General features: G+C 38.5%; 1 protein-coding gene across 1 annotated transcript in view; it reads right to left on the bottom strand.

Moving 5' to 3' along the window:
• RAB2A (RAB2A, member RAS oncogene family) overlaps window positions 1–25,242 on the bottom strand; it is a 108,938-nt gene that overhangs the window by 51,712 nt on the left and 31,984 nt on the right. The window contains exons 2-3 of the mRNA XM_043970568.1: window positions 24,161–24,232; window positions 5,195–5,262 (exon numbers count right to left, since the gene is read on the bottom strand). Coding sequence (XP_043826503.1) covers window positions 5,195–5,262; window positions 24,161–24,232 — 140 coding nt within the window. The remainder of the gene's footprint in view (window positions 1–5,194; window positions 5,263–24,160; window positions 24,233–25,242) is intronic.

Genomic DNA, 25,242 nt, shown 5'->3' with positions numbered 1-25,242 from the left:
CCAGCCCTCTATCTACTGTGCCACCTAGCTACTACCCATCTCTCAAACAAAGGTGTTTGTTTTTGTTTTTTTTGTGGAGCAATGGGGGTTAAGTGACTTGCCCAGGGTCACACAGCTGGTGTCAAGTGTCTGAGGCTGGATTTGAACTCAGGTACTCCTGAATCCAGGGCCGGTACTTTATCCACTGCACCACCTAGCTGACCCCCAAAGGTGTTTTTAAAGACTCTTTTCTTTCTTTTTCTTTAGGTAAACATATCAGTTTCCATGGATTACATATAAATGACTTATAAATCCACATCTAGCATATCTAATGCTAATCTCTCTCCTCAACTCTATTTCCCTATTACCAACTGGTGGACATACCCACCCGAATGTCTTACAGACACCTTAAATTCAGTATTTCTAAAATGGAACATATTACATTTCCCTAAAATCCGTCACTCATCTTATTTACCAATAGTTGTGGACAGTATTATATCTACTTGGCCATACTCACAACCTTGGAGCAATATGTGTCTCTTTCCTCTCTCTTATTCACTATATGTCTTGAGTTCTCAAATGTTGTCAATTTTACCTCCTTACCCTCTCCCACATCCTTCCCCTTCTTTTGATTCACACATAACCTCCACCTTACTTTAGGCCCTCATCACCTCTTAGCACATCCACTGCAACAACCTCCTATCAAATTGGATATCCCTGCCTCAGTCTCTTCCCCTTTTCAACCCATCTTTCACATAGCTGACAAACTATTATACACAGAATAAAGATCTGACTGTGCCAGGGGATCACAGGTCATAGATACAGTGCTGGAAAGGACATTGGAGGTCATTAAATCTAATGCCCTCATTTTACAGAAAAGAAACTGAAAACCAGAAAGGTTAATCAACTTTCCCAGGGTCATGAAGCTAGCATATATCTGAGGTAGGATTCACCTGCCTATTCAAAAAACTCATGGCATTTAAATCCCTCTAAAATCTGGCTCCTAGGCAGCTCTTAGGTCTCTATTTTTCCTCCCACATTACTTCCCTTTACACTCTGCATTTCAGACAAATAGGGCTGCCAGCTATACATCATACAAGATATACCTTCTCCCACTTGCACGTCTTTCCATAAGTGTTCCTCCACAGCTGCAATAGACTCCCCACTACCTAACAATGCCTAGCTCCCTTTAAAGTATAGTTCAGGTGCCACTTTCCACATGAGCTGTTTTCCAATTCCCCAATTATTTATTAACCACATATACATCCCTAGTCATACACAGACACAGACACACACAGACATACAGACACAGACACACACACGAATAAAATATACCATAGGTGCTTAGAGCAAATTTATCAAACATTTTTGCATTTGGGAAGAATCAAATGCCTTAATCCAGAAAGTTCACAGAATAATGTGACTTTCATGCTTCCTAATCTACTAGTTCCAAGAACTAGGTTTTTTGAGAACAGCAATAATATACAAAGAGTTAGCAGTGTCAAGTAAACTTGAGAGTTCACTGTTAAAGGGAGTGGGGTGGGGGGAAGGGTGATGCAAGAAAATGAATAGTGTATACTTGAAATAAAAAGTTTATTTTCTATTTAGTTCCACTTAAGGAATATTGTTTCATTATACTGGACATGGATCGTTTAAGATATTCTACATTTGAAGCCAGTGTTATCAGTAACAAGTATGAAGTAAAGCAAATAAATATTATATTAGGATATGAAACCTGAGCTTATAAGAAACTGATGTGAGAAAGCAAGAAGAAATAGTTCCTTTGAGTAGCAGGCCCTGAGTTTTAGAGCTACAGGGAAAAGTAAATAATACTATATCTTCTTTTCTTTCTTTTTCTGATTCTTTTAACATTGTGATCTGACAAAAGACTGACAAGAGATCTGAAAAACACGGGTCTAAGCAGTCCAAGTCTACAGCAAATCAAGTAAGGACTATAAAGAAGATTTTAAGACTGAAAGAAGGCAGGCAGCTAGGTGCCCCAGTGGATAAAGCACTGGCACTGGATTCAGGAGGACCTGAGTTCAAATCCAACTTCAGACACTTGACACTTACTAGCTGTGTGACCCTGAGCAAGTTACTTAAGCCCTATTGCCCACACCCCTCCCCCCAAAACAAAAAAACCAAACCCAAAACAAACAAAAAGAAAAGGGGGGGGGGGTGTGATGAGCCTGAGGGACATACTAATCTCTACTTCAACTAAACATGCCTAAGCATTTTTCTTTACTTCTTAAATGATAGGGCCACTGCCTACTTCAGTCACCTAATGGCAGCAAATTAGATTTGCAGGTACAACTTCTTGAAGTTCCTATCTGGCAAATTAAAATGATAGCAAATGTCACAGCATATGTGACAAGGTATTCAATTACTGGAAGGTTTTACATAGAATACAAGTTAATTCTGTGCAGGAAAACATTAGCAATTCAAGGGTGACTGACCTAATCCTTTTAATTTAATAAGTCTGACATAATATTTCAAACACTTAAAAAAGGAAAAGTCAGGGCAACTAGATGGCAAAGTGGATAAAGCACTGGCCTTGGATTCAGGAAGACCTGAGTTCAAATCTGACCTCAGACACTTGACACTAGCTGTGTGACCTTGGGCAAATCACTTAACCCTTATTGCCCCGCCCCTCCCCCCAAAATTCAAGGATCATTTTCGGGCAGCTAGGTGGTGCAGTGGATAAAGCATTGTCCCTGGATTGGAGAGGACCTGAGTTCAAATCTGACCTCAGACACTTGACACTTAACTAGCTGTGTGACTCTGGGCAAGTCACTTAACCCTCATTGCCCCACCTCGCCCCCCCCCCAATTAAAAACAGGGGCTTGGACACTGATACCTCAGATAAAATGTCTGATCACCACTGATTAAACTACATCTTTATCCATTTTATTCTGTGTATCTACTCTGTGCCTGTCTTTCTTAAAAATTAAATTTCATATATTATAAATTGTATATTAGTGTGAGAAAAATGGGTAATTGTCTCCTCTCAATGAGGATATAACAGTCAATCATACTCCTCCTGACCTGAGGACAAAGGTCTCAGATCTCCTCCTCGCCCTCTGGCTAACAAAATCGCATGATTCAAGGAGCCCAGGTCTCAATAAGGTCTGCTCTGGAATTGTGTCCACATAAGGAAGAATAAGGTCCACTCCTGAGTTATGCACATATAAGGAAGAACTGATTAGGGACGGGAATACTTCCTTTGATTAGCTAGTTTTGGGGCCTAGATTGTGATCCTTGAGTAATCGGATGAATGATGAAAAAGGGGAGGGTCCATTTGCCATTAGGGACTAGGGTTTAAAATAGGGCTTGTGAGCTCCCATTCTTTGCATCCACTAGCTGCATAATAGGGTGCTTCCTTCTCATGAGAAGGAAATAAAACAAACCCTTGTCACATCGCTGCTGAGTTGCTTAGAATTATTGAGAAGAGGATTGTTTTCCCTCACAATTAGTTTTATATATTGATGTGTACATAAATATAAATATTTTAGATTCTTCTGATAGTGTAATATTTTATAATTCACAGATATGACAACATGGGACATATATTGGTGTTAAAAGACAGGCTTTGATATCATTGGGGTTATTGCTTGGCTGTAACACAAATTCACATCAACAAGTATTTATTAAACATTTACTATGATGTGCCAGGTACTCTACTAAGCACTGAAGATACAAAGACACCAAAATGAAACATCCTCTCATCTTGCAGACATGTACAAATATGAGTAAATACAAAATAAACCTAAGGTAAATGGGGGTGGGGGGGTGGGGGGGAGATAGCCATGTAGGAGGTAGCATTTGAGCCAAGTTTGGAAGGAGGCTAGGGATTCTAAGATATGAAGGCAAAGAAGGAATGCATTCCAGGAACAGAAGACAATCTGTGCTGACGCACAGAGACAGGAGATAGAATGTCCTATTTGAGAAGCTGAAAATAGGTCACTGGACTGAAGAGTGCACAAAGGTGACTAATATGTAACAGGCTGAGAAGATAGGCTGAAGCCAGATTGTAAACAGTTTTAAATGCCAAAGAAGTTTGTGTTTGATCCTGGAAGTGGCCACTTCAGTTTTCTAAGTGGCAAAGTCATGTGATCAGACTTGTACTTTAGGACTATCACTAGGAACTGTATGGAGGAGAGACTGAAGAGGGAAGAGACTTGGGGCAGTAAGTAACTACAATAGTCCATGGAAGAGGTTGTGAGGGCATGGACTAGGGTGTTCTGGAAATGGAGAGGAAGGGGCAGATGTGAAATGTGGAGGCAGAACCAATAAGATTTGATAATTAATTATGGGAGGATAGAGAGGTGAGGGAGAGTGAGGAACTGAGGATAACTCAAAAGTTGTGAACCTGCATGACCACAATGATGGTGGGTTCCCTAGAAAGAAATAGAAAAGCAAGGAAGAGGAATAGGTTTTGGGGAAAAGATAACGAGTTCTGTTTTGAAAACTTCAAGTTGGAGATGTAGGTGGTTGTTCTGGTGGAAATGTCCAAAAGGCAGTTGGTAATATGGGCTCATCATCAGAAGGCTGGCCACAGCACACTTGAAAAGACTGTTTTCTCTGGCACAGGGAGGCTTTTTGATTTACATTAATAGAGGGGTTACCCACAGGAAAGAAATCACAGATCTTTTGAAGCACCTAAGTATATATACAAAACTATAACCACTGATAACACCACCACTTGAATATTCCAAAGATCCATGATTACATTGCTATGGTATACTCTTTTGTTTGTTTGTTTGTTTGTTTTTGCGGGACAATGGGGGTTAAGTGACTTGCCCAGGGTCACACAGCCAGTAAGTGTCAAGTGTCTGAGGCCGGATTTGAATTCAGGAACTCCTGAATCCAGGGCCAGTGCTTTATCCACTGTGCCACCTAGGCCCCCCCCACCTTTTACAAGTATAAATAACAACAATTACTGAGCCCACACTCGATACTATATGTGGTAGCTTTTCAAAAACACAGGGTCCCTTTTACAGCATAGATAACTGTAAAAGTCCCTGCTAATTCACTGTGCTCACTAACTAATGGCAGCTCAAAATATTTCAAGAGGAAAAACAAAGCCTTCTCTGCTATCAATTCTAATGCTGGATCACAGGTGGAGGGCAATCAGCTGATAAACTGTGACAAAAAACAGAATAAATGAATGTTTTTAAAACACGAGGTAGATGCAATGTACTTTTGCTATACTTACTGTATCCCATATCTGAAGCTTTATCTGTTTTCCATCAATAGTTATCATTCGAGCACCAAATTCTACACCTGAATAGAATTAAAAAAAAAAAATTCATTCACAAACTGGTAGGAAAGTATGTTTGACATCACAGTAAGTTTTTAATGTTAATCTATATATCCAAGCCGAGTTATGCTATGTGCTACATAGATCATGTAGTCAAAGAATATGTATCATAAGGCAGAAGTGCTGACAAATATAAAGTCAGACAGTCCATAAACCTTTATTAAGTACCAACTATGATCCAAGCACTATGATAAGGGCTAGGGAGATAAAGAATAGTAAAAGATAGTCTGTTCTCTCCAGGACTTCATTGTCCAATGGAGGAGACAATATGCAAATAAAACTCTATGAGCTACACACAGGATAAATTGGAAATCATCAACAAAAGGAAAGAACTAGAATTAAAGGGGATCAGGAAAGGCTTCTTATAGAAGGTGGGATTTTTGTTGGAATTTGAGGGAAAGCAGGAGGTAGAAATAATGGAGAGTATTCTAGGTATAGGAGACAGTCAGTGAAAATGCCCAGAGTCTGGTGATGGAATTTCTTGAGTGAGGAATAGTAAGGAGGTTGAAGAGTACTTTGTGTGTTTGAGGGGAATAAGGGTCGGGGTGATGGTGTTATAAGAAGACTCGAAGACAGTTAAGGTGTAAAAAGACTGGAAAGGGGGTGAAGGACTCTGGACACAGAACAGAATCTTTTATAGTTGAGCCTGGGGGTGATGGGGAGCCCCTTGAGCTGAATGAGTAGAGAGGTGAAAAGTTGGGCCTATACTTTAGGAAGATCACTTTGACAACTGAATGGAAGATGGTTTGGAAGAGGAGAAAAATCTGTGGTGGGTAGACAAACCAGAAGGCTACTGCAAAAAGTTCAGGCGTGAAGAGATGAAGGCCTATATCAGGGTGGTAGCAGTGGCAGTGTCAGTGTCAAGTAGGGGGCATATTTGAGAGACATAATATGGAGAGAGAATTGACAGAATTTAGCAAATGATTGCAAATGGGGGTGGGTGGAAGAAAGTGAAGACTCTAGGAAGACTCAAGTTTTGAGATTGGGTGATTAAGAGAATGGGCAGCCTGGTGGTACTATGGATAGAGCACCAGCCCTGGAGTCAGGAGGACCTGAGTGCAAATCTGGCCTCAGACACTTACTAGCTGTGTGACCCTGAACAAGTCACTTAACTGTTTGCCTCAGTTCCTTATCTGTAAAATGAGCTGGAAAAGGAAATGGCAAATAACTCTAGTATCTTTGCCAAGAAAACCTCAAAAGGGGTAGGGGTGGGGGAGACAAAGAATTGAACACAACTGAAATGACTGAACAATTCAGAGAATGATGGTACCTTTAAGATTAAAAAAGTTAGATAGAGGGGAGGGTTGGGCAAGGGAGATGCTAAATGTTGGAGATACAAAGAATGGCAAAAGACTCCCTCCCTTTGAAGAGCTTGCAATATAATTGGTGAGGAGGGGGGGACAATATGGAAACAACAACTATGTATACAAAAGTCATATATAGGATAAATAAGAAATAATCAACAGAGAGAAGATTCTAGAATTGAGGACTAGGAAAGGCTTTCAGTAGAAGGTGGGATTTTACCTGGGACTTGAAGGAAGCCAGGGAAGCCAGAAGATAGAGATGCGGAAGGAAAGCATTCCAGGCAAGGGGGAGATCCAGTGAAAATGCATCCAGAGGGGGCAGCTAGGTGGCGCAGTGGATAGAACACTGGCCCTGGAGTCAAGAAGATCTGAGTTCAAATCCAGCCTCAGACACTTGACATTACCTGTGTGACCCTGGGCAAGTCACTTAACCCTCATTGCCCACAAAAACCAAAACAAACAAAAAAAAAGAAGACTGGTGGGGGGGGGCACAGAAAGGCTGGGTTATGAGGAGTTATTGTATATTTGATCCTGAAAGTGATAAGGAATCAATGGGGAGCTTTACATGACACTCAATGGATGTAACCTGGATGAAGAATCCAGCAATGGAGACTGATGAGTGATTAGATAAGTAGGAGACTCAGGAGAGTGTAGTGTCATGAAAACCTACGGAGAAGCAGGTGATCAACAGTGTCAAAGCCCACAGAAAAGTTAAGAAGGGTGAGGATTGAGAAAAAGCCATTAAGTTTGGAAATCACCAAACCAGGAGAGAATAATTTCAAGTGAATGATAAGATCAGACATTAGAATTGTAGAGGTAAAAAGAATCAAGAGGAAGTGGATGCAGCTTTTGTAAAAGGCCTGCTTAAGGAATTTAGCTGCAAAGAGAAATAGAGGATGATAAATGGATCTAGTGAGGGTTTTTTGAGCATAGATGTTTCTAGGCTGTCACAGCCAGCAGACAGGGAAAGAATGGAAATAAGTGACAGAGTGGGAATGAGAGAAGGAACAATCTGCTGGAGAAGATGGAACCCAAGATCTTGAGGCCCAGGAGACAAGGACAGGGTAGAGTTAAATTAGTTCACCAAGGGGTACAGATGAGGAAGAGGAAAGTGTGTAGCTAGTGGAGGAATTATGGCTTTGGGAAGATCTAAAGGGTTGAATGACTGAAAATTACAATGTGTTTGGTGTTGCAAGGCAGAGGAGGAGGTAAAATGAAGACATAGACTGATCAGACAAGAGAAATTCATAGTTAATAAACATGGGAATAGTGCATTTGTGGATGATGGCAAAATCAAGGGTATGACCATCTTTGTGTGTGGCTGCAGTAAAATAGAAGAACAGGTCACATGAAATAATTAAATTGAGGAACTGTGAGGTTAGGGTGTTTGTGAGGATCTATATGGATGTTCAATTTCTCTAAGATGAGATTAGTCATGAAGGAAAGAGAAAGACTGTTAGGCACTGAATTCACTGAACAAAGAAGAGGAATATGGGGGTGGGGCGCAGTAGACAACAGCTACTAGAATTTTAACCGGGTGATAGCTATGGATTGAGTGAACCTTAAAAGAGGAGAGATTATTGAGTGATAGTAGCAGAAGCAGAACTTGGAAGGGGCAGTGAGGAACAAGGACTATTCCAACTTCCTCATCTTGACCACTGAGTCAAAGGGGATGAAAGTGAAGCTAGGAAGCCAAGGAGGCTGTGTTGTCAGGAGGGAGTCGGGTCTCTGTGGGAGCCTGAAGATTGAAAGAGTGAGAAAAAGAAAGATGAAAGTAAGTTCATTGCTTATGGAGTACTCCAGAAAGCAGCATGGATAGTGTGTAGCTTTACAGTAAGACATTGTGGGGGCTGGATTGAAGAGAATGGAAATAAGGGCTTGGGGATGGAGTTCAATGATGACCACCAGGAGTTCAGAATCACTGAGATGGGTAAGGTCTGACCAGGGAGTTTGTTAATCATTGAGGAAGACTCTAGTAAGAAATAAAGAAATCAGTACATAAAGTAAAAGGCACATTGGCTAAACCTAATGCATTCTATGGATAACTGAAGTAGTAGTAGCTGTGGTGGCGGTGGCAGTGGTTGTGGTTAGTGATTTGGGTAACAGAGTAACACCAGTAATAATAATAGCTAGCATGTATATAGTGCTTTTAAGGTTTACAAAATGCTTTTATAAAGAAGCTCTCTATGTACAATATTATCTTATTTTTTATCCTCACAACAACCCTGGGAGGTAAATGCCACTATGATCCCAATTTTACAGATGAGGAAACTGAGGCACCCATTGCATCCCTAGTTCCCTATGAAGCAACAAACATTTACAACACAGCGCTTTTAAACATTGCTGAAATACAGACATTCTTTGAAAGTACATATAAAATTTTTACAAGTTCCTGGAATAAAGGCCTCATTTCTCAAATACATAGAGAACTGAGACAAATGTATAAGACTACAAGTCATTTGCTAATTGATAAATGAATGAACAGGCAACTTTCAGAGGAAGAAATCAAAGCTATCTATTGTAATATGAAAATATGCTCTAAATCACTACTGACCAAAAGAAATGCAAATTAAAACAACTCTGAAGTACCACCTTATGCCTATGAGGATTGGCTAGTGTAACAAAAAAAGGAAAATGGTAAATGCTGGAGGAAATGTGAGAAAACTGGGATACTAATGCACTGTTGGTGGAGTTGTGAACTGATATAACCATTCTGGAGAGCAATTTGGAACCATGATCCCAAAGGATGATAAAACCGCATACTTTTTGATGCAGCAATACCACTACTAGGCCTGTATTCCAAAAATATTTTTTAAAAGGAAGGGGGAAGGAGAAGAACCTGTATGTACAAAACTATTTATAGCAGCTCTTTTTGTGGTGGCATAGAATTGGAAATCAAGGGGATGCCCATCAATTGGGGAATGACTGAACAAGTTGTGGTATATGATTGTAATGGAATACTATTGTGCTCTAAGAAATGATGAGCAGGCAGATTTCAGAAAAACCTGGAAAAACTTACATGAACTACTTACTACAAAGTGAAGTGAGCAGAACCTAGAGAACATTGTATACAGCTAAAAACAATATTGTACGATGATTAACTATGAATAACTTCCATACTCTCAGCAATACAATGATCTGAGACAATTTCAAAGGATTCCTGATGAAAAATGCTACCCATCTCCAGAGAAAGAACTGATGGAGTCTGAATGAAGATTGAAGCATACTATTTTTCACTTTATTTTTCTTCATGTGTTTTTTTTTTTGGGGGGGGGGGTGTTTGGTTCTTTCATAACATGACTAATATGGAAATATATTGTGGGTGATTGCACATGTATAACCATTATCAAATTGCTTACTCTCTGGGAGGGTGGAGAGAGAATTTGGAACTCAAAATTAAAAAAAGAAAACCCAAATGTTTAAAAATTGTTTTAACATGGAAGTAAGGAAATATTACTAAAAAGTGTACATGGGGCAGCTAGGTGGTGCAGTGGATAGAGCACTGGCCCTGGATTCAGGAGGACCTGAGTTCAAATCCGACCTCAGACACTTAACACTAGCTTTGTGACCCTGGGCAAGTCACTTAACCCCAAACGCCTCACCAAAAAAAAACCCAACAAAAAAAACCCCACCCCAAGTATATAAGAAAAATATATAGGGGCAGCTAGGTGGTGCAGTGGATAGAGCACTGGCCCTGGATTCAGGAGTACCTGAGTTCAAATCTGGCCTCAGACACTTGACACTTAACTAGCTGTGTGACCCTGGGCAAGTCACTTAGTCCCCCCCCCAATATATATATGTAAATAATAGGACACTGCATTCTTAGTTCTCACAAAAAAAAGGACCAATTTCAGTAGGACATTAATAAACAGAAATCAAAGTAATCTGTTGGGGTGAAAATTCTTCCTTTTGAAAACTCCAAGTGTCAATGGGTTGTCAAATTATCAACTTCAAATTTACTTCACTTAAAATTTCAACATACCACCCTCTTACTCCTATCTATTCCTACAAATACCTCAAGGAATTTTCACCAACAATGTCAATAGAAGTACATCTGCAGTTAGATATTGTTATATATTTATAAAGTAACATGAGGTTTCTTTTCACATGACTTTTTACTGATTCGAGAGAAACTTGAATGAATAAGCATATATTAAATATTTATTTGCCAGGACCCTGTGCTGGTTAGGTACTGGGGCCATAAGGACAAAAATGAGTTGGCTTTGTCCTCAGGGAGTTTCCATTTCTAATAAGAGGATACAACACAAATATGGGGGTTGTAGCCAGGAAAGGGAGTTTTGGACTGGGAAAATCACAGGGATGGTACGGGTATAGTATGAGGTTAGTAAAATCAACATGAACAAACAATAATCAATTCAAAACTATGAAGCAACAAAGGTGACAAGCTTTACATAAAATGATATTTGGGTTCTTCTGGAGATAACCATTACCTTCATCTAACTTCTAAAAGCTTCTAATGTGAAAAGTGTAAAGATGTTCTTAATACAGGAAGTTGGCAAGCAAACTGTTTTCTTAATCATCTGGGATCTTTTTGGGATAAGGACAACCTGTTGTAAGCTAAAACCCTGGAGAAGTGCTGCAAAACACGCACAAACCATATGCAGAGTAAGATGATGTGTGGGCTAATACAACTAGTCTAAACAATTTCCTTACTACAGTGATCTAAATTATAGTTTTTCATGACTATCAACCATCTGGACATTTTCCTCAATTACAGAATACTGGTGGTCAACAAAATTCTACACAAAAATAATATTATAGCTTTTAATTATTTGCTCCTTACATATGATAACAGATAATAGAGACTGTATCTGCTCAGTCATAATGAAGAACGGTACCACCTGGTATGCTGGGAAACAACTGTTTTTTTGACTTTACTCATCAAAGTTCTAATTCAGTCTCCAAAACTGGAGAAACAACCAGTGCATGGTAACTTAAAAAGAAATGACTATTTATGCTATTTATGAAGGTGACTCCCCCCAAAAGGGGATATCACATATTACCAAGCCATTAGTACACAATGTGCTGCACAGAATTTATATTAGAGGAAGAGGACACACGAGGCCTTAGGGAACCAGATGTCATCCTGGCAGAGGATTGCTTTACAGTTGCTTAGGGAAGGGCAAATTGCCCAGTGTCAGAATCCCATCTTTCCATTGCTCACTAGGAAATGGCTCCCAGCACTAATCTCAACTGTGATTTTTGGTGGAAGAAAATAAAGGTCACTTTTTTCCAGGCTCCATAACCTGCTGCTGGTTTGCACCATAAAATTAACTAATCCTTAATTATTGGCCCCTGTTCAATATCAAGATGCTCATAATGTTAATGTTTACCAGAATGAGTAGTAACATAGGAAATCTATAAGAGAAAATTCTAAGTTAAAAAAAAACAATTAAAATATTTACACAAGTACTTTATTTTATGCCAGATTGCAAGACAAAAATAAAACTACCATTAGTATAATATGAAAACAGAATTAAAGAGTAGACTCAATGGCTAAGTGGAAATATTTTCTAAAACACTTAATATTTGAAAAAATAAAATATTCCATAGCCTAACAACTGTATGAATTTGCTAAAAATTCATTCATTCTTGTAACCCTAATCTTTGATTCTCTTTTCCTATATCCAATCAGTTGCTAAATCCTGTTTGTGTAAAATCACTCATATCCTATCCTTGCTCTCCTTTCCAATTCAGTGGACATCTGGACTATTCTAACAATGTAACAGCTTGCTAATGGGTCCTTTTGCATCTATTGTTTTCCTATACTAAACTACTGGTTGTTGGTGGTTGTCCTTCTTGCTTAAAGAGGACCAAAAAGACATCACTGTTTTGCGGTCAAGGAACTGTGTGTGCTACTATAGCTGGATCAAATCAATACGAGCTAGAAAGGCTCTACCACAGATCAGGCACAAATAGTCCATGTGAACATTTAATGGATACATCTCATGTTTCTTTTGAACTACTGCAATTCTGTGCAAATGTTTTTGTACATTTGTGTGTCTTTTGACCACAGGGTAGGATCCCTGCCTGCCACAGTAAACAGAGGCTGCAGGGTTAGGTTAGGTGAAGCAGATAATCTTTAGGGCACCTTTTCTAGCTCCTTCCTCATGTAAGGAGGTAAAAAAGACTACTCAGAGGCAGATTAAAACACACACACAGGGGGCAGGTAGGTGGTGCAGTGGATAAAGCACCGGCCCTGGATTCAGGAGTACCTGAGTTCAAATCCGGCCTCAAACACTTGACACTTGCTAGCTGTGTGACCATGGGCAAGTCACTTAACCCCCACTGCCCTGAAAAAAAAACCCAAAACACACACACACACACACACACACACACACGTGCGCGCGCAAAAACCCCAAACAAAACTGGAAAGATTTAAACTGATGCTGAGTGAAGTGAGTAGAACCAGAGGACTATACACAGTAACACTGTGCAATGATCAACTATGATTGTCTTAGCTCTTCTCAGCAAAACAATGATCCGAGATGAATCTGAATGCATATCGAAGCACCTGCTATTTTCATTCCCCCGTGTATTTTTCCTTTTGTTCTGTTTTGTCTTTTACAACATGACTAATGTTGAAATACATTTTATATTATTGCACATGTATAACCTTTGTCAGATTGCTTGCTGTCTTAAGGAGGAGAAGGAGGAAAAGAAGAAGAAGAAGACTACTCAGACATCCAGGGGGCTGCCAAATCCACCGTTGCTTCAGTCCAGTGAGAAGACAACCGTATGCCCGGGGCCACCTGTGTGCAGAGTTGTGACTATACCTCCCAGCGTTCCTGTACCTGCTGCTTCCTCACTTGCATGTTGCCACTGGACTTTGAGGTAGGCAAAAATGGTTAAATGGTATGGGTGATGACTCTTGACTCTCACATAAATCAGATATAAGGGAAGCAAGAGTTGTACAAAGTTCCCAGCCTCACTCTGTCTTCTAGAGTCATTGAAGTCCAGTGACAAGACAAAAGTCAAGACAGCTGGCAATGGCCCAGGATGCAGTGATGACCTTGGTATCTTAGATGTCTACAAGCTCTTGCTTGCACCACCTTCATGGCTGTTGGAACATATTCTTCACATCTGCCTATTGTGCTGGGGAAGTCTTTACATGCTTTGGGTATACACTCTCCTAAATCACCTACTGAGGCATATTGGTTACCCTCAACCTGGTTTAGCCCATCTGCCATAATGGATTACCAAGGGATGGCCACTGTGCATACCACAGTTTCTTTGAGCCACAGGTGAAAGTTGGGTGAAGCAGAAGGATACCAAAGGTGGTAAGCAACCCTGAAAAAGGCTTGGCAGTTCTCACACCAGAGTAAGTTTTCCCTAAACACCCACACACTCTAACAACTATACTAAACCATCTGTAACCACTAACAGATTAGATTTTCCTAATGCAAAGCTGTGGTTATTACTCAAAATCCTTTAACAGCTCCCTATTGCCTAAATTCAGATATCTCTGTTTCAGATGTTCTACAATAATACAACAAAGTATGTCTTAGGATAATTTCTCTTGCCTTATCCTAAGTCATACTTTGTTGTTCAATCATGTCCAAATATCTTTAACCCCATCTGGGATATTCTTGGCAAAGATACTGGAGTGGTTTACCATTTCCTTCTCCAGCTCATTTTACAGATGAGGAAGTGAGGCAAACAGGGTTAAGTAAGTTGCCCAGGTTCACACAGCTATTAAGTATCTGAGGCTGGATTTGAACTCAGGCCCAGCACTCTATATACTGTGCACATAGCTTCTCCTTAAAGTCACACTACTAGGTTTCATATATTGTACTCAAATCAAATTAGATCAATCACCTTCCCCTTAAATTTGCTGTCATTTTTCTTGGCTTTGCATGTGATAGAATTTCCCTTGGAACTCTCCTGAATATATTGCAATTTAGCTTTTGATTTCATCACTCAACTGAAACTTTGGAAAGCTCACTCCAGTGGGGAATCATTTATAAAGAAACTCTTTGTAAAATATGATTAAAGATTTGTTTTTTTTTAAAGATCAAATAAGAAGAATGAAAGGCACTATGGTAAAATGTAGGCTGAAAGTCAACCTTTGATACTTACAAACTATGTGACTATGTAAGTCACTTACTTTCTTTGGGCCTCAGTTTACTAATCTGTAAAATGAAGGGACTGGACTCAATGACATCTAAGGCTCCTCTAACTCTAAATGTTCAATCCTATGAAAGTATCAAGATGAGAAGCTATGGTGTTATGATTTTAAAAGTGCCAACTTGACCTATTCAAAAAAATAAAGGGGGGAGGGGGGACCACAAGGGATGAAGTGAAATGGAAAAAGGAACAATATCCACAATTATCACTACCCCAAAGAAGTCTGAGTAACCTAAAGCAATTGCCACAAAGAAGTGGCCAAGAGTCTAAGATTTACTTCAGCATCTTACCTACATGCAAAGTAGAAGGAGATAGCAGCTACACGCAATATTAGCTTAGAACAGAATCTTGGTTGCAAAATTGTACAATGGATGGTGTAACTTTTTGAGCAGTGTAACCTTATAACCAAGCAAAAAGTGGGGAAGAAAAGAATTTTTTGAAACTTGTTATGAGATCCAATTAAGCCAGGTCACCCCAAAAAACATTTTATAAAGAAAAAAATTTTAAATCAGCAAAATTATTTAAACAGTGAAGAAACCAAAGAAGAGCTATGATACTATGGAAAAGAAGTTATGGAATAACAAGGCAACATGCAAAGAGAGATTTAAGAATAATTAAGGGTTCTTGGACATCATGACCAAACAATTACAACAAAAATTAAAAGTTATCATTTTTCTTTTAAAAAAATATTTTGTTTTAATCAAACAAAACCTGCCTGCTTACCCTCCCACCTCAATCCCTTCTCACCTAGTTAAGGAAACATGAAAAAGAAAAGCTGTTACAAATATGTATAGTCAATCAAAACTAATTTCCACATTTGTCATGTCCAAAACTCAGTTTGTCTCATTCTATATTCTGAGTTCTTCATCCTTCTATTATGAGGTGGGTAGTATGTTGCATTATTAGTCCTCTGGAATACTGGTGGGTTGTTATACAGATAAGAACTCAGCACAATAGTATTCCATCACATTGATATACTTTAACTTGTTCATCCATCTCCTAATTTACAGATACCCTCTAAGAGTCCCATTTTTTGACACCTAAAAAAGAGCTACAAATATTTCTGTATCTCCTCAAGTTTGTTTTGCTTAAGATCAATCCCTCCCTTATTCTGCCCTCCATCTAATCCCCCCTCTTTCCCCAGGTGAGTTAAATGTATTTCTGTCCACAAGTGTGTTTGTGTGTGAATTCTTCCTTCTTCTGACCAGCTCATAAGAGAATAAGGCTCAAATGTCAGTGGCTCCTCCCCCTTCTTCCCTACTATTTTGTACAGCTATTTGTGAAGCCTGATTATGTGAGTTAATTTTCCCCAACTTTCTTTTCCATTCCAATTTTCAGGGAATTTGTTGCTTGAGCAGGATTTTGTATCTCTTGTATCCTGTTAATTTCCTTCCAAATTCTTTTTTTCCAGTCATTTTCCCCCATTTTTGTCAAGTGCTCTCATTCCATTTGTACAAATACTTATAAACTTACAAACAAAACTCTTGCTTCATCTCTTCTAGAAATTCTAGCTGAATTTGTGATCAAGCTACCTTTTTCGATAAGGCTTTACTTGTAGATATTTTGGAGTCATTCTCTTTTCCTATATTTGTATTTTGAGTGTCTTTGCCACCATAAGAGCTCATTGTATCAGGATTTTTTGGGGGGGAGGGGGGACCGGCAGGAGTTAACATTCTTCCAGGCCATTTCCTGACTTTGGACTTGGATGTTAGGGCTGGGGTCTGTCATACTTCTGGAGAGAAGGTTTGGGCTGGTCCTATTGCTGCTTTCTTGAGGGACTATGTAGGCCTCCATCAGTCGTGGACGACCATGGATCAGTGCCTTGAAGAGCCACAGGCCACAGCTGAGTTTGGCTGAGGGACTAAATGTTGTGTTATTCCAAGATCTGATGGGCAAATTTTCAGAGCTGCCAAAGTGGTCTGATCTAGGGCAAAGTCTACCTTTAAATCCCATCTGAGCTCTGTAACTTCCTCATCTGTATTTGAGTCTGTGTAACTGTAGATTGCTGCTGAACTCTGTCTTTATAAGTCAGCGGGAAAGCTTTGTTAACTGAGAGTGGCAAAACTGTAGGTTCACCTTTGGTTTGGGATTGCCCTGGTTATTCCTCTGCAGGGTGGGCTAGATGATGGAAGTGAGATCCTGGTCTCTGCCTGGAGCAATACTGCTGCTGGCTTCTGAAATTCCTCCTTCCTTCCACTAGAGGCAGCTGGTGGTGTAGTGCATAGAATATTGGGCCTGAGTTCAAATGTGATTCAGATATTTACTAGCTGTGTTACCCTGGGAAAGTCATTTAATCTATGTTTGACTCCATTTCCTCAATTGTAAAATGAGTATAAAAATAGTATGTACCCCGAAGAGTTGAGAGGATCAAATGAGATATTTGTAAAAAGCACTTGGCACAGACTGTATTCAAGGTCTGATGCACAACCTGTCCTAGGGCAAGGTGTCCGGCCTGACCTACCCCCCAATGTCTCTACACCTCCCTGCCTGTCTCCTTATACTAAGCTGGGCTTGACAAATGACTCAGTGTAATTTCCCCCCCCCCCCGGGTTTCCTGTTAGAATTCAGTCCAACACATTTTCCAGATCTGTTTGCAGGAAATGGGAGAGCTAAATGAATAGCTTTTCACTATCTTGGCTCTGCCCTCCAAAAGATAACATTTTTTCAAGAAATCTTTAAAGGAATACTGCCTAGATCTAGAGGGCAAAATGAAAATAAAAAAGAACCCACTGTTCACCTCCAGGGAGGAAAAATTTAAAACATCCAGCAATGTTATTATAAAAATCCAGAGCTTCTATAAAAAACAAAGGGAAAGTACTATAAGCAGTCACCAAAAAAAAAAAATTCCAGTTACCAAGAAACCACAGGCAGAACCATACAAAGTTATGTATAATGGAGATAAAAGCCTGGAATATGATATTCCAAAAGACTGAAGATAAGGTTTACAACCAAGAATAACAACCTGCTAAACTGAGTACAACCTTATGGAGAGAAAAGGGCACTTTAATAGAATGTTTTCAGGAATTCCAGAAAACTGAGCTGAGCAACTATGAAATACCAACCTAGAAGTCAAAAGAAACCTTGGAAGGTAATATATTTGAGTAATTAAAAGACTCTAAATGATGATGATCCGCTTGCATTCTGATAGAGGGGGAAAAGATCCTTCCTTCAGAAGTCCATTGTCTTCAAGTGTGACAGAGGAAGTCAAATAAGATGTACAACTTGGGCTTTATTTTGTTGTCTTTTGAGGATTTTAAGACAGAAAAGAAAAGAGAGAGAAAGAGACATATACTAAATACACAAATAGAAAAGTTTTTAAAAATAAAAAAAACATTGAAGTGATAAATAAAATCAGGTGCTAGTTTTAAGCAAAATGAACTATTAGTTACTTTGATTTTTTTAAGGAAGGGAAAATCAAATTACAAATGAAGAAGATATAAAGGAAATTAATAAAAATTATTTTGCCCAGGAGCAGCTAGGTGGCACAGTGGATAATGCACCAGCCCTGGATTCAGGAGGACCTGAGTTCAAATGTAGCCTCAGACACTTGACACCAGCTGTGTGACCCTGGACAAGTAATTTAACCCTCATTGCCCTGCCCCCCCCAATTACATGCCCCCCAAACTGATAAACAAATCCTTACAAAACTAGCAAAGAGATGATCAAAACAAGAAACGAAAATTTACATAAATCAAAGCGGGGCAGGAGGGGAGAAGAACCTGAGCAAGCCATAAATGAACTGCCAAATAATAATATAAAACAGGTTCAGATGGATTTATGAATGAATTCCATCAAACATTTCGAAGAACAATTACTTCCAATATTACATAAACTCTGAAAAAACTGGTAAGGAGGAAACCCTACCAAATTCTTTCCATGAAACAAATATAGTCCTGATTCCTAAGTCAGGGATCCCTGATTATCAATGTAAAAATACTGAATGAAATATTAGCAAAGGGGCTATGGTAACATGTTAAAAATATTATACACTATGCCCAAGTTGGATTTATACCAGAAGTGCACTGTTACTAAATACTAGGAATACTATAAACAAGAGAGTCCCTACTCTTAAAAACAACCAAAGCAATAAGAATCACATGGACTGCGTGTCAAGATAAGTAGAAAAGGCAAAACAAAATGACAGGAATAACTGGACCTTTCATTAATATGGCAATTAGAATATCTTAGAAGCAAGAATCAGCATTATCTTTAGTGGAGAAACACCAGAGGCATTTTCAATAAAATAAGGCCTTTGTGAAGCAAGGATGTCCATTATCATAACTATTATTTGATGTAATGCCAGAAATGCTAGCTATAGCAATAAGAAAAGAAAAAGAAATTGAGGCAAAGAAAAAACAAAATTATTGTACAGTGGATAGAGCACAGGACTTAAGACTCTGGAAGATTCAAGTTCAAATTCTGCCTTAAGACATTTGCTAAGTGACTTCACTGCTCCTTGCCTCGGTTTCCTCATGTGAAAAGTGGGGATAATAATAGCACCTACCTCTTCTTAGGGGTTGTTGTGAGGATGATACTTGTAAAGTGTTTTGAAAACTTTCAAGTGCTATAAAAATGTTAGCTTTATTCTAGCTATATTTGCAGATGATACCATGATCTGTAAAAAACCCGAGAGAGAACTAAAAACGTAAAGTGAAAACAGTAACTTTAGCAAAATAGCCGTATGTAATATAACCTGATAGCCCAACATAAAAATTACTTTGGCATCCATATTGTGTATGTATTCTTATTTGCCTGTCTATACGTGGTATCTCCCCAAGTGCAATGTAATCTCCTTAAGGAAAGGAGGTTTCCGTTTCTGTCTTTATATAATCTTCAAAGCCTAGTACAGGGGTCAACAAACTATGGCTGAAGAGCCAAATCCAAGGAGAGAGAATATTTTTCACCTATGCTTACCCATTCTGTGCTACTCTTATCCATGTCTTTTATAAGTTCAACACAGGGGGTTTGCCCAAGCTGATACATATTTTAAATATGTGCATAAATGCATATTTTCCAATAATATTTTATCACTTACCAATAGATAGCTAGGTGGCACAGTGCATAGGGCAGATATGGAATCAGGAAGACCTCACTTCAAATCTAGCCTCAGACACATGTTTATCTGTGTGACCCTGGGCAAGTCACTTAACTTGTTTGCCTCAATTTCCTCATCTGTAAAATGTGGACAGAACTATAACCCACCTCCCTACAGGTTGTTTTGAGGATCAAATGAGATAATTATAAAGTGCTCAGCACAGCATATAGTAGGCACTACATAAATGTTAGCTATTATTCTAGACAAGAGAACCTTAGAATCAACCAAAATTGCAACAATAACTTTACTAAAGTGACAGTACACAAAATAAATCCTTACAAATAAATCATCTTTTCTGCATTTTACTAATGAAACCTATTAAGACAGAAATTCCATTCAAAATAGTTATAATTTATGCAACATTTAGGGAGGGGTCTACCAAGACACAAATACAACCCTATCCATAAACATATCCAAATAAGTAGAATGACTTTATACTATCTAAATGAATTTTATTTAGATATGAAAAAAGTTTAAATAGAAAAGAATAAAAGTTCCCTTTTTTCCTTGAAAAAAGTTTTAAGGAAAAAAATGGAAAAAAGTACAAAGAAAGGGGCTTCTTTTCAGAAGTCATTTCATATTATTTAACTTGATGAACTCTATTTTCCATTCTAGTTTAACAGGACAATCCATTTCCTGCTTTGCTTTGTATTGCAAAGTCTCTAGAACTGTGGGTGGTGACCCCATATGGGGTTGGGTAACAATGTGTGTGGGGGGGTATCTCAAAAAATTTGGGAGTAAATGCCTATAACCCAGGGTTAGGTGAAAAGCGGTCCTATGTAGAAAAAGTTTAAGAAGTCCTACATCTGGAATGCAGCTATTCCTTACCTCCAATTCTTAGACTTTCTCTAGTTTTCTTCAACACGCAGATCAGGTGCTACCTACCTATTACACAAGGGTTTTGATAATCCACCAGTTGTTAGTGATTAAACCTTTTTAAAATTACTCCATTTCATGGAGCAGCTAGATGGTGCAGTGGATAAAGCACCAGCCCTGTATTCAGGAGGACCTGAGTTCAAATCCAGCCTCAGACATTTGATATTTACTAGCTGTGTGACCCTGGGCAAGTCACTTAACTCTCACTGCCCCACAAAAAAAAAGCAAAAAATTATTTATATATATATATATATACACACACACACACACACACACACTCCATTTCACAGTCTTAGCATTTTAAAGCTAGAAGAGACATCAGAGGGCACTTAGTCCAATGCATAAATAACAAAAATCACGTCTAGCACTTGTTCCTTCAGTCATCCTGAGCACTTCCAATGAGGATTGCACTCATTCTGAAGACAGACCCATTCCACTTTTGTATAGCTCTTTTGGAAAGATTTTTCTGACTTCAAGCTAAGTCTGCTTCTCTGCAAATTTATTTCACTGATATTGATATGTCCTATATTAGAAAATGAACAACTAAAATACTTCAAGTCATCATTCATTAAGCACCACACACTGTGCTAAGTGTTGAGGATAAAAAGGGATGAAAATACTTGCCCTTAAAGAACTTACAATCTAATGGGAGACAACATGCAAACAAGTACATACAAACAAGATATACACAAATAAGAGAAGAGGTAATTTCAGAGGGAAGTCATTAGCATTAAGGGGGACCAAAAAATGCTTCTTTTAGAAAAGACTTTAGCTAGGACTTGAAACTAGGGAAGCCAGGAGGCTAAGACCAGGAAAGAGTGAATTGCAATCATAGGGAACAGCTAGTGAAAAAGGATGGAGTTAGGAGATAGAGGCATTGTGAGGGGAACAGCAAAGGAGACTGCTGTTATTAGATTAGATGTGAAGAAGAGTAATATGTAAGAAGATTGGAAAGGCAGGAGTCCAGGTTATGAAGAACTTTAAACCCCAAACAGAAGATAGCAGATTTGATGCTGAAGGTGATAGGGAGCCAAACGAGTTTACTGAATAGAGACGAGACATGGCCAGATTTGTACCTCAGGAAGATCAGTTTAACAGCTGAGTGGAAGGCAGTCGTGGGATGGAGAAAGACAGGAGGCAGGAAGACCAACCAGAAAGCTTGAGGTAATGAAGGTCTACACCAAGGTGACAACAGTGTCCAAGGAGAGAAGGGGTTATGTATGAGAGATGAAATTTTGCCCTGAATGGTAAAACAGGGCAGTTAGGAAGGAGAAAGAGGGAAGTTCCAGGAGAAAGAAAATTAATTCAGTTTTAGACATATTGAGTTAAGATGTCTATGAGACATCCAGTTCAAAATGTCCAATAGGCAGTTGGAAATGGGAAATTGTTAAGTCAGCAGAGAAGAAAGAGATAAACAGATCTGAGAATCATCTGCATAGAGATGAGACTTGAAATTATTTTAACATAGCTATTATGCTCCTTCCTCTCTGTCTTCTCAAGCCTTCTCAGTTCCAGGTTAAATAGCTGCAGTTCCTCCACTCATTCAATAGTTATGACTAACCACTTACTAAGTGGTTACCATGTGCTTTGAACTTTATTTGCTAAAGTTTTTAATCCTCAAAACACTTCAGGTCAACGCTAGGTAGCTTGGACCCCCATTGCTGCAGCCAGTGACACCCAGCTTTTCCACTCTCTGCCATCCAATCTTTTTGGAGTATCTCCTGGCCGTTAGTCTGATACATACCTCTCTCCAAAGATTAGGTCTCAGAATTAAGTGCTGAGGCTAGAACAACAATGGCTTGATCCTTTTCTTTACAGATATCTATACAATTGTGCCTTTTAAATCATTCACACATTTAATTATAGAAAACAAATGGAATTTAAACAAGGGCAGGAACTTTTGCGTGAACCCCTGATGAAGATCTTTCTAACTAGGTCTACTTCTTGGTTTGTATTAGAGGTTTGCCTGTGGAATTACTCCCATGTTTTGAATCAAGAACGATACAGATAGTGGTGATATCAGAAGATTTGGATTTGTGAATGTTTGTGCTAATTTTGAAAGAGTTATAAAAAGTGTAACCTCCCTGAAAATTCACAGCCCAGAAAATATGTACTATTTCTTAACAGGCTATATCCTTTTCCATGGCAGCAGCAAGTTAAGTTCCTGGAGAAGAATGTTTTTCATTTTTACCATTGTACCCATAGCCTATCACGGAATTTAACATTTAAAAAAATTAAGTCCCATATTATAAACTTGACCTCTTCTGAACTCATAGTATTCAATGAATTATGTAACGTTCCTTGTGATACACCTTCTTGTGAGTTTAGATAATATTAAGTCTTATATTTGAATGAAAAAAGTTAATTTTGCAAAGTACAAGATGGAGAAATGACTAGAACATAGTTCAACTGAAAAAAAAAATGGGGCTGTTAGTGAACTGAAAGTACAATGAATCCAGGGTGTGATACACCAGCCCCTAAAAAACAAATCTAATCTTGCACTGCATGAGACGAGGCACAGTGTCCATAGTCACTTCTGAGCATCACATTTTAGGAAGGATTTTGCTGAAAAGAGTCCAGAGGAGGGCAATTCTTTCATTTTACAACTGAGAAAAACCGAGAACAAGAGAGCAACTTGTCAAAGATCCTACAGTTAAAGAGCAAAGCCAAGATTCAAGTCTAGGTCATAAGGATGTTCAGTCTGAAGATGAGCTGATAGGAAAGACATAATAGCTTTTTACAAGTATTTGTAGAGCTGCCAGAGGAAGTCATATTGGGTTTATTTTGCTTGTCCCCGGGGGGTGGGGGGTGGGGGGAGAAATAAGAGAAATAATTAATTTTCTAAATTTCTAATTTCTAATTTAATTGCAGAGATGAAGATTTTTGGCTTGAACAAAGTATAGCTTTACAAAAGCAGAACGGATGGCAGGATTGGGAATAGGCAAAGGTGGGAAGGTGTCTTCATGCAAAGCCAGGTAAAAAATGTCTTTCCTTCAATAAACATCTCATCCTGTAAAGTATTTAGGGTAACAAATGTTCAATCTTTTAGTATAGGATATTTAATACTTTGTACCTGTAGTGGCACTTAAAAGCATTTTATGATTCAATTTTTAAATTTAATTTAATTTTTTTTTTTTTGGTGAGGCAATTGGAGTTAAATGACTTGCCTAGGGTCACATAGCTAGTAAGTGATAAGTGCCTGAGGCCAAATTTGAACTCAGATCCTCCTGAATCCAGGGCCGGTGCTCTATCCACTGCGCCACCTAGCTGACCCATGATTCAGTTTTTAAAATAGAAACCTACCCAATTTCAGTCATCTTAGAATTATTACTAATATGGAGCCTTTATCCCAACAAGAACTCTACATATCCTTTAAATGATTACAAACCCCTTCCCATCCCTTCAGTTTTATTTAAATTATTAATTTATAAAACTTACCAATAGTAAGGTCATGCACTGGCTGAAACCGCTTGTCTGTAAACTGTAGCAATAAACATGATTTTCCAACACCTGAAATAAATGTACATATATATTTTAATTATTGTTGGCATATGGTATTACAAAACAGGAAAAAAAGCAAAAGGAAGAAGTCAAGATCCACTAAATAATATGGGGCAAATTCATCTGGAAAAACAAAAGCTCAAGGGAATTAATAAAAAAAAATGCAAAAGACAATGGTCCAGCAATATCAGATCTCAAACTTGTGATAAAGTGGTAATTATCAAAACAATCTGGTACTGGCTAAGAAATATAGAGATGGATCAACGTAATAAAATTGGTACAAATTACATTATAATAAATTACTATAGTAAACCCAAAGATTCAAGCTTTTGGAACAAAAACTGCTGGGAAAACTGAAAAACAGTATGGCAGAAACTAGGTCTAGACCAACACCTCACACTGTATACTAAAATAAGGTAAAAATGAGTACATGATTTCCACATAAAGGTGATACCATAAGCAAATTAAGAGAGCACAGAGAAGTTTATTTGTCAGATTTATGGACAGAGGAAGAATTTAGGACCAAAGAACATACAGAGAACAATACAAAATGTAAAACAGATAATTTTGAATATATAAAATCAAAAAGGTTTTGCACAAACAAAACTAATGTAACCAATATTAAAAGAGAAGCAGAAAACTGAAAGAATTTTTGAAACAGGTATCTGATAAAGACCTCATTTCTCAAATATATAGAGAACTGAGTCAATTTTATAAAAATACAAGCCATTCCCCAATTGGTAAATAATCAAAGGATGTGAAGAGGTAGTTTTCAGACAAGAAATCAAAGCTATCTATAGTCATATGGAAAAATCCTCTAGATCACTGTTGATCACAAAAATGCAAATTAAAACAATTCTGAGGTATCACCTCACAGCTATCAGAATGGCAAATATATAAAAAAAGGAAAATACTAAATGCTGGAGGGGGATGTGGGGAAAATGGGAAGCTAATCCACTGTTGGTGGAATCATGAACTGATCCAACCATTCTGGAGAACAATTTGGAACTGTGCCCAAA

This window comes from Dromiciops gliroides, chromosome 1 (assembly GCF_019393635.1).
Source record: "Dromiciops gliroides isolate mDroGli1 chromosome 1, mDroGli1.pri, whole genome shotgun sequence".
Lineage (NCBI taxonomy): Eukaryota > Metazoa > Chordata > Mammalia > Microbiotheria > Microbiotheriidae > Dromiciops > Dromiciops gliroides.
Note: the sequence above shows the minus strand (reverse complement) of the source record. Positions and strands in the feature narration are given on the sequence as shown.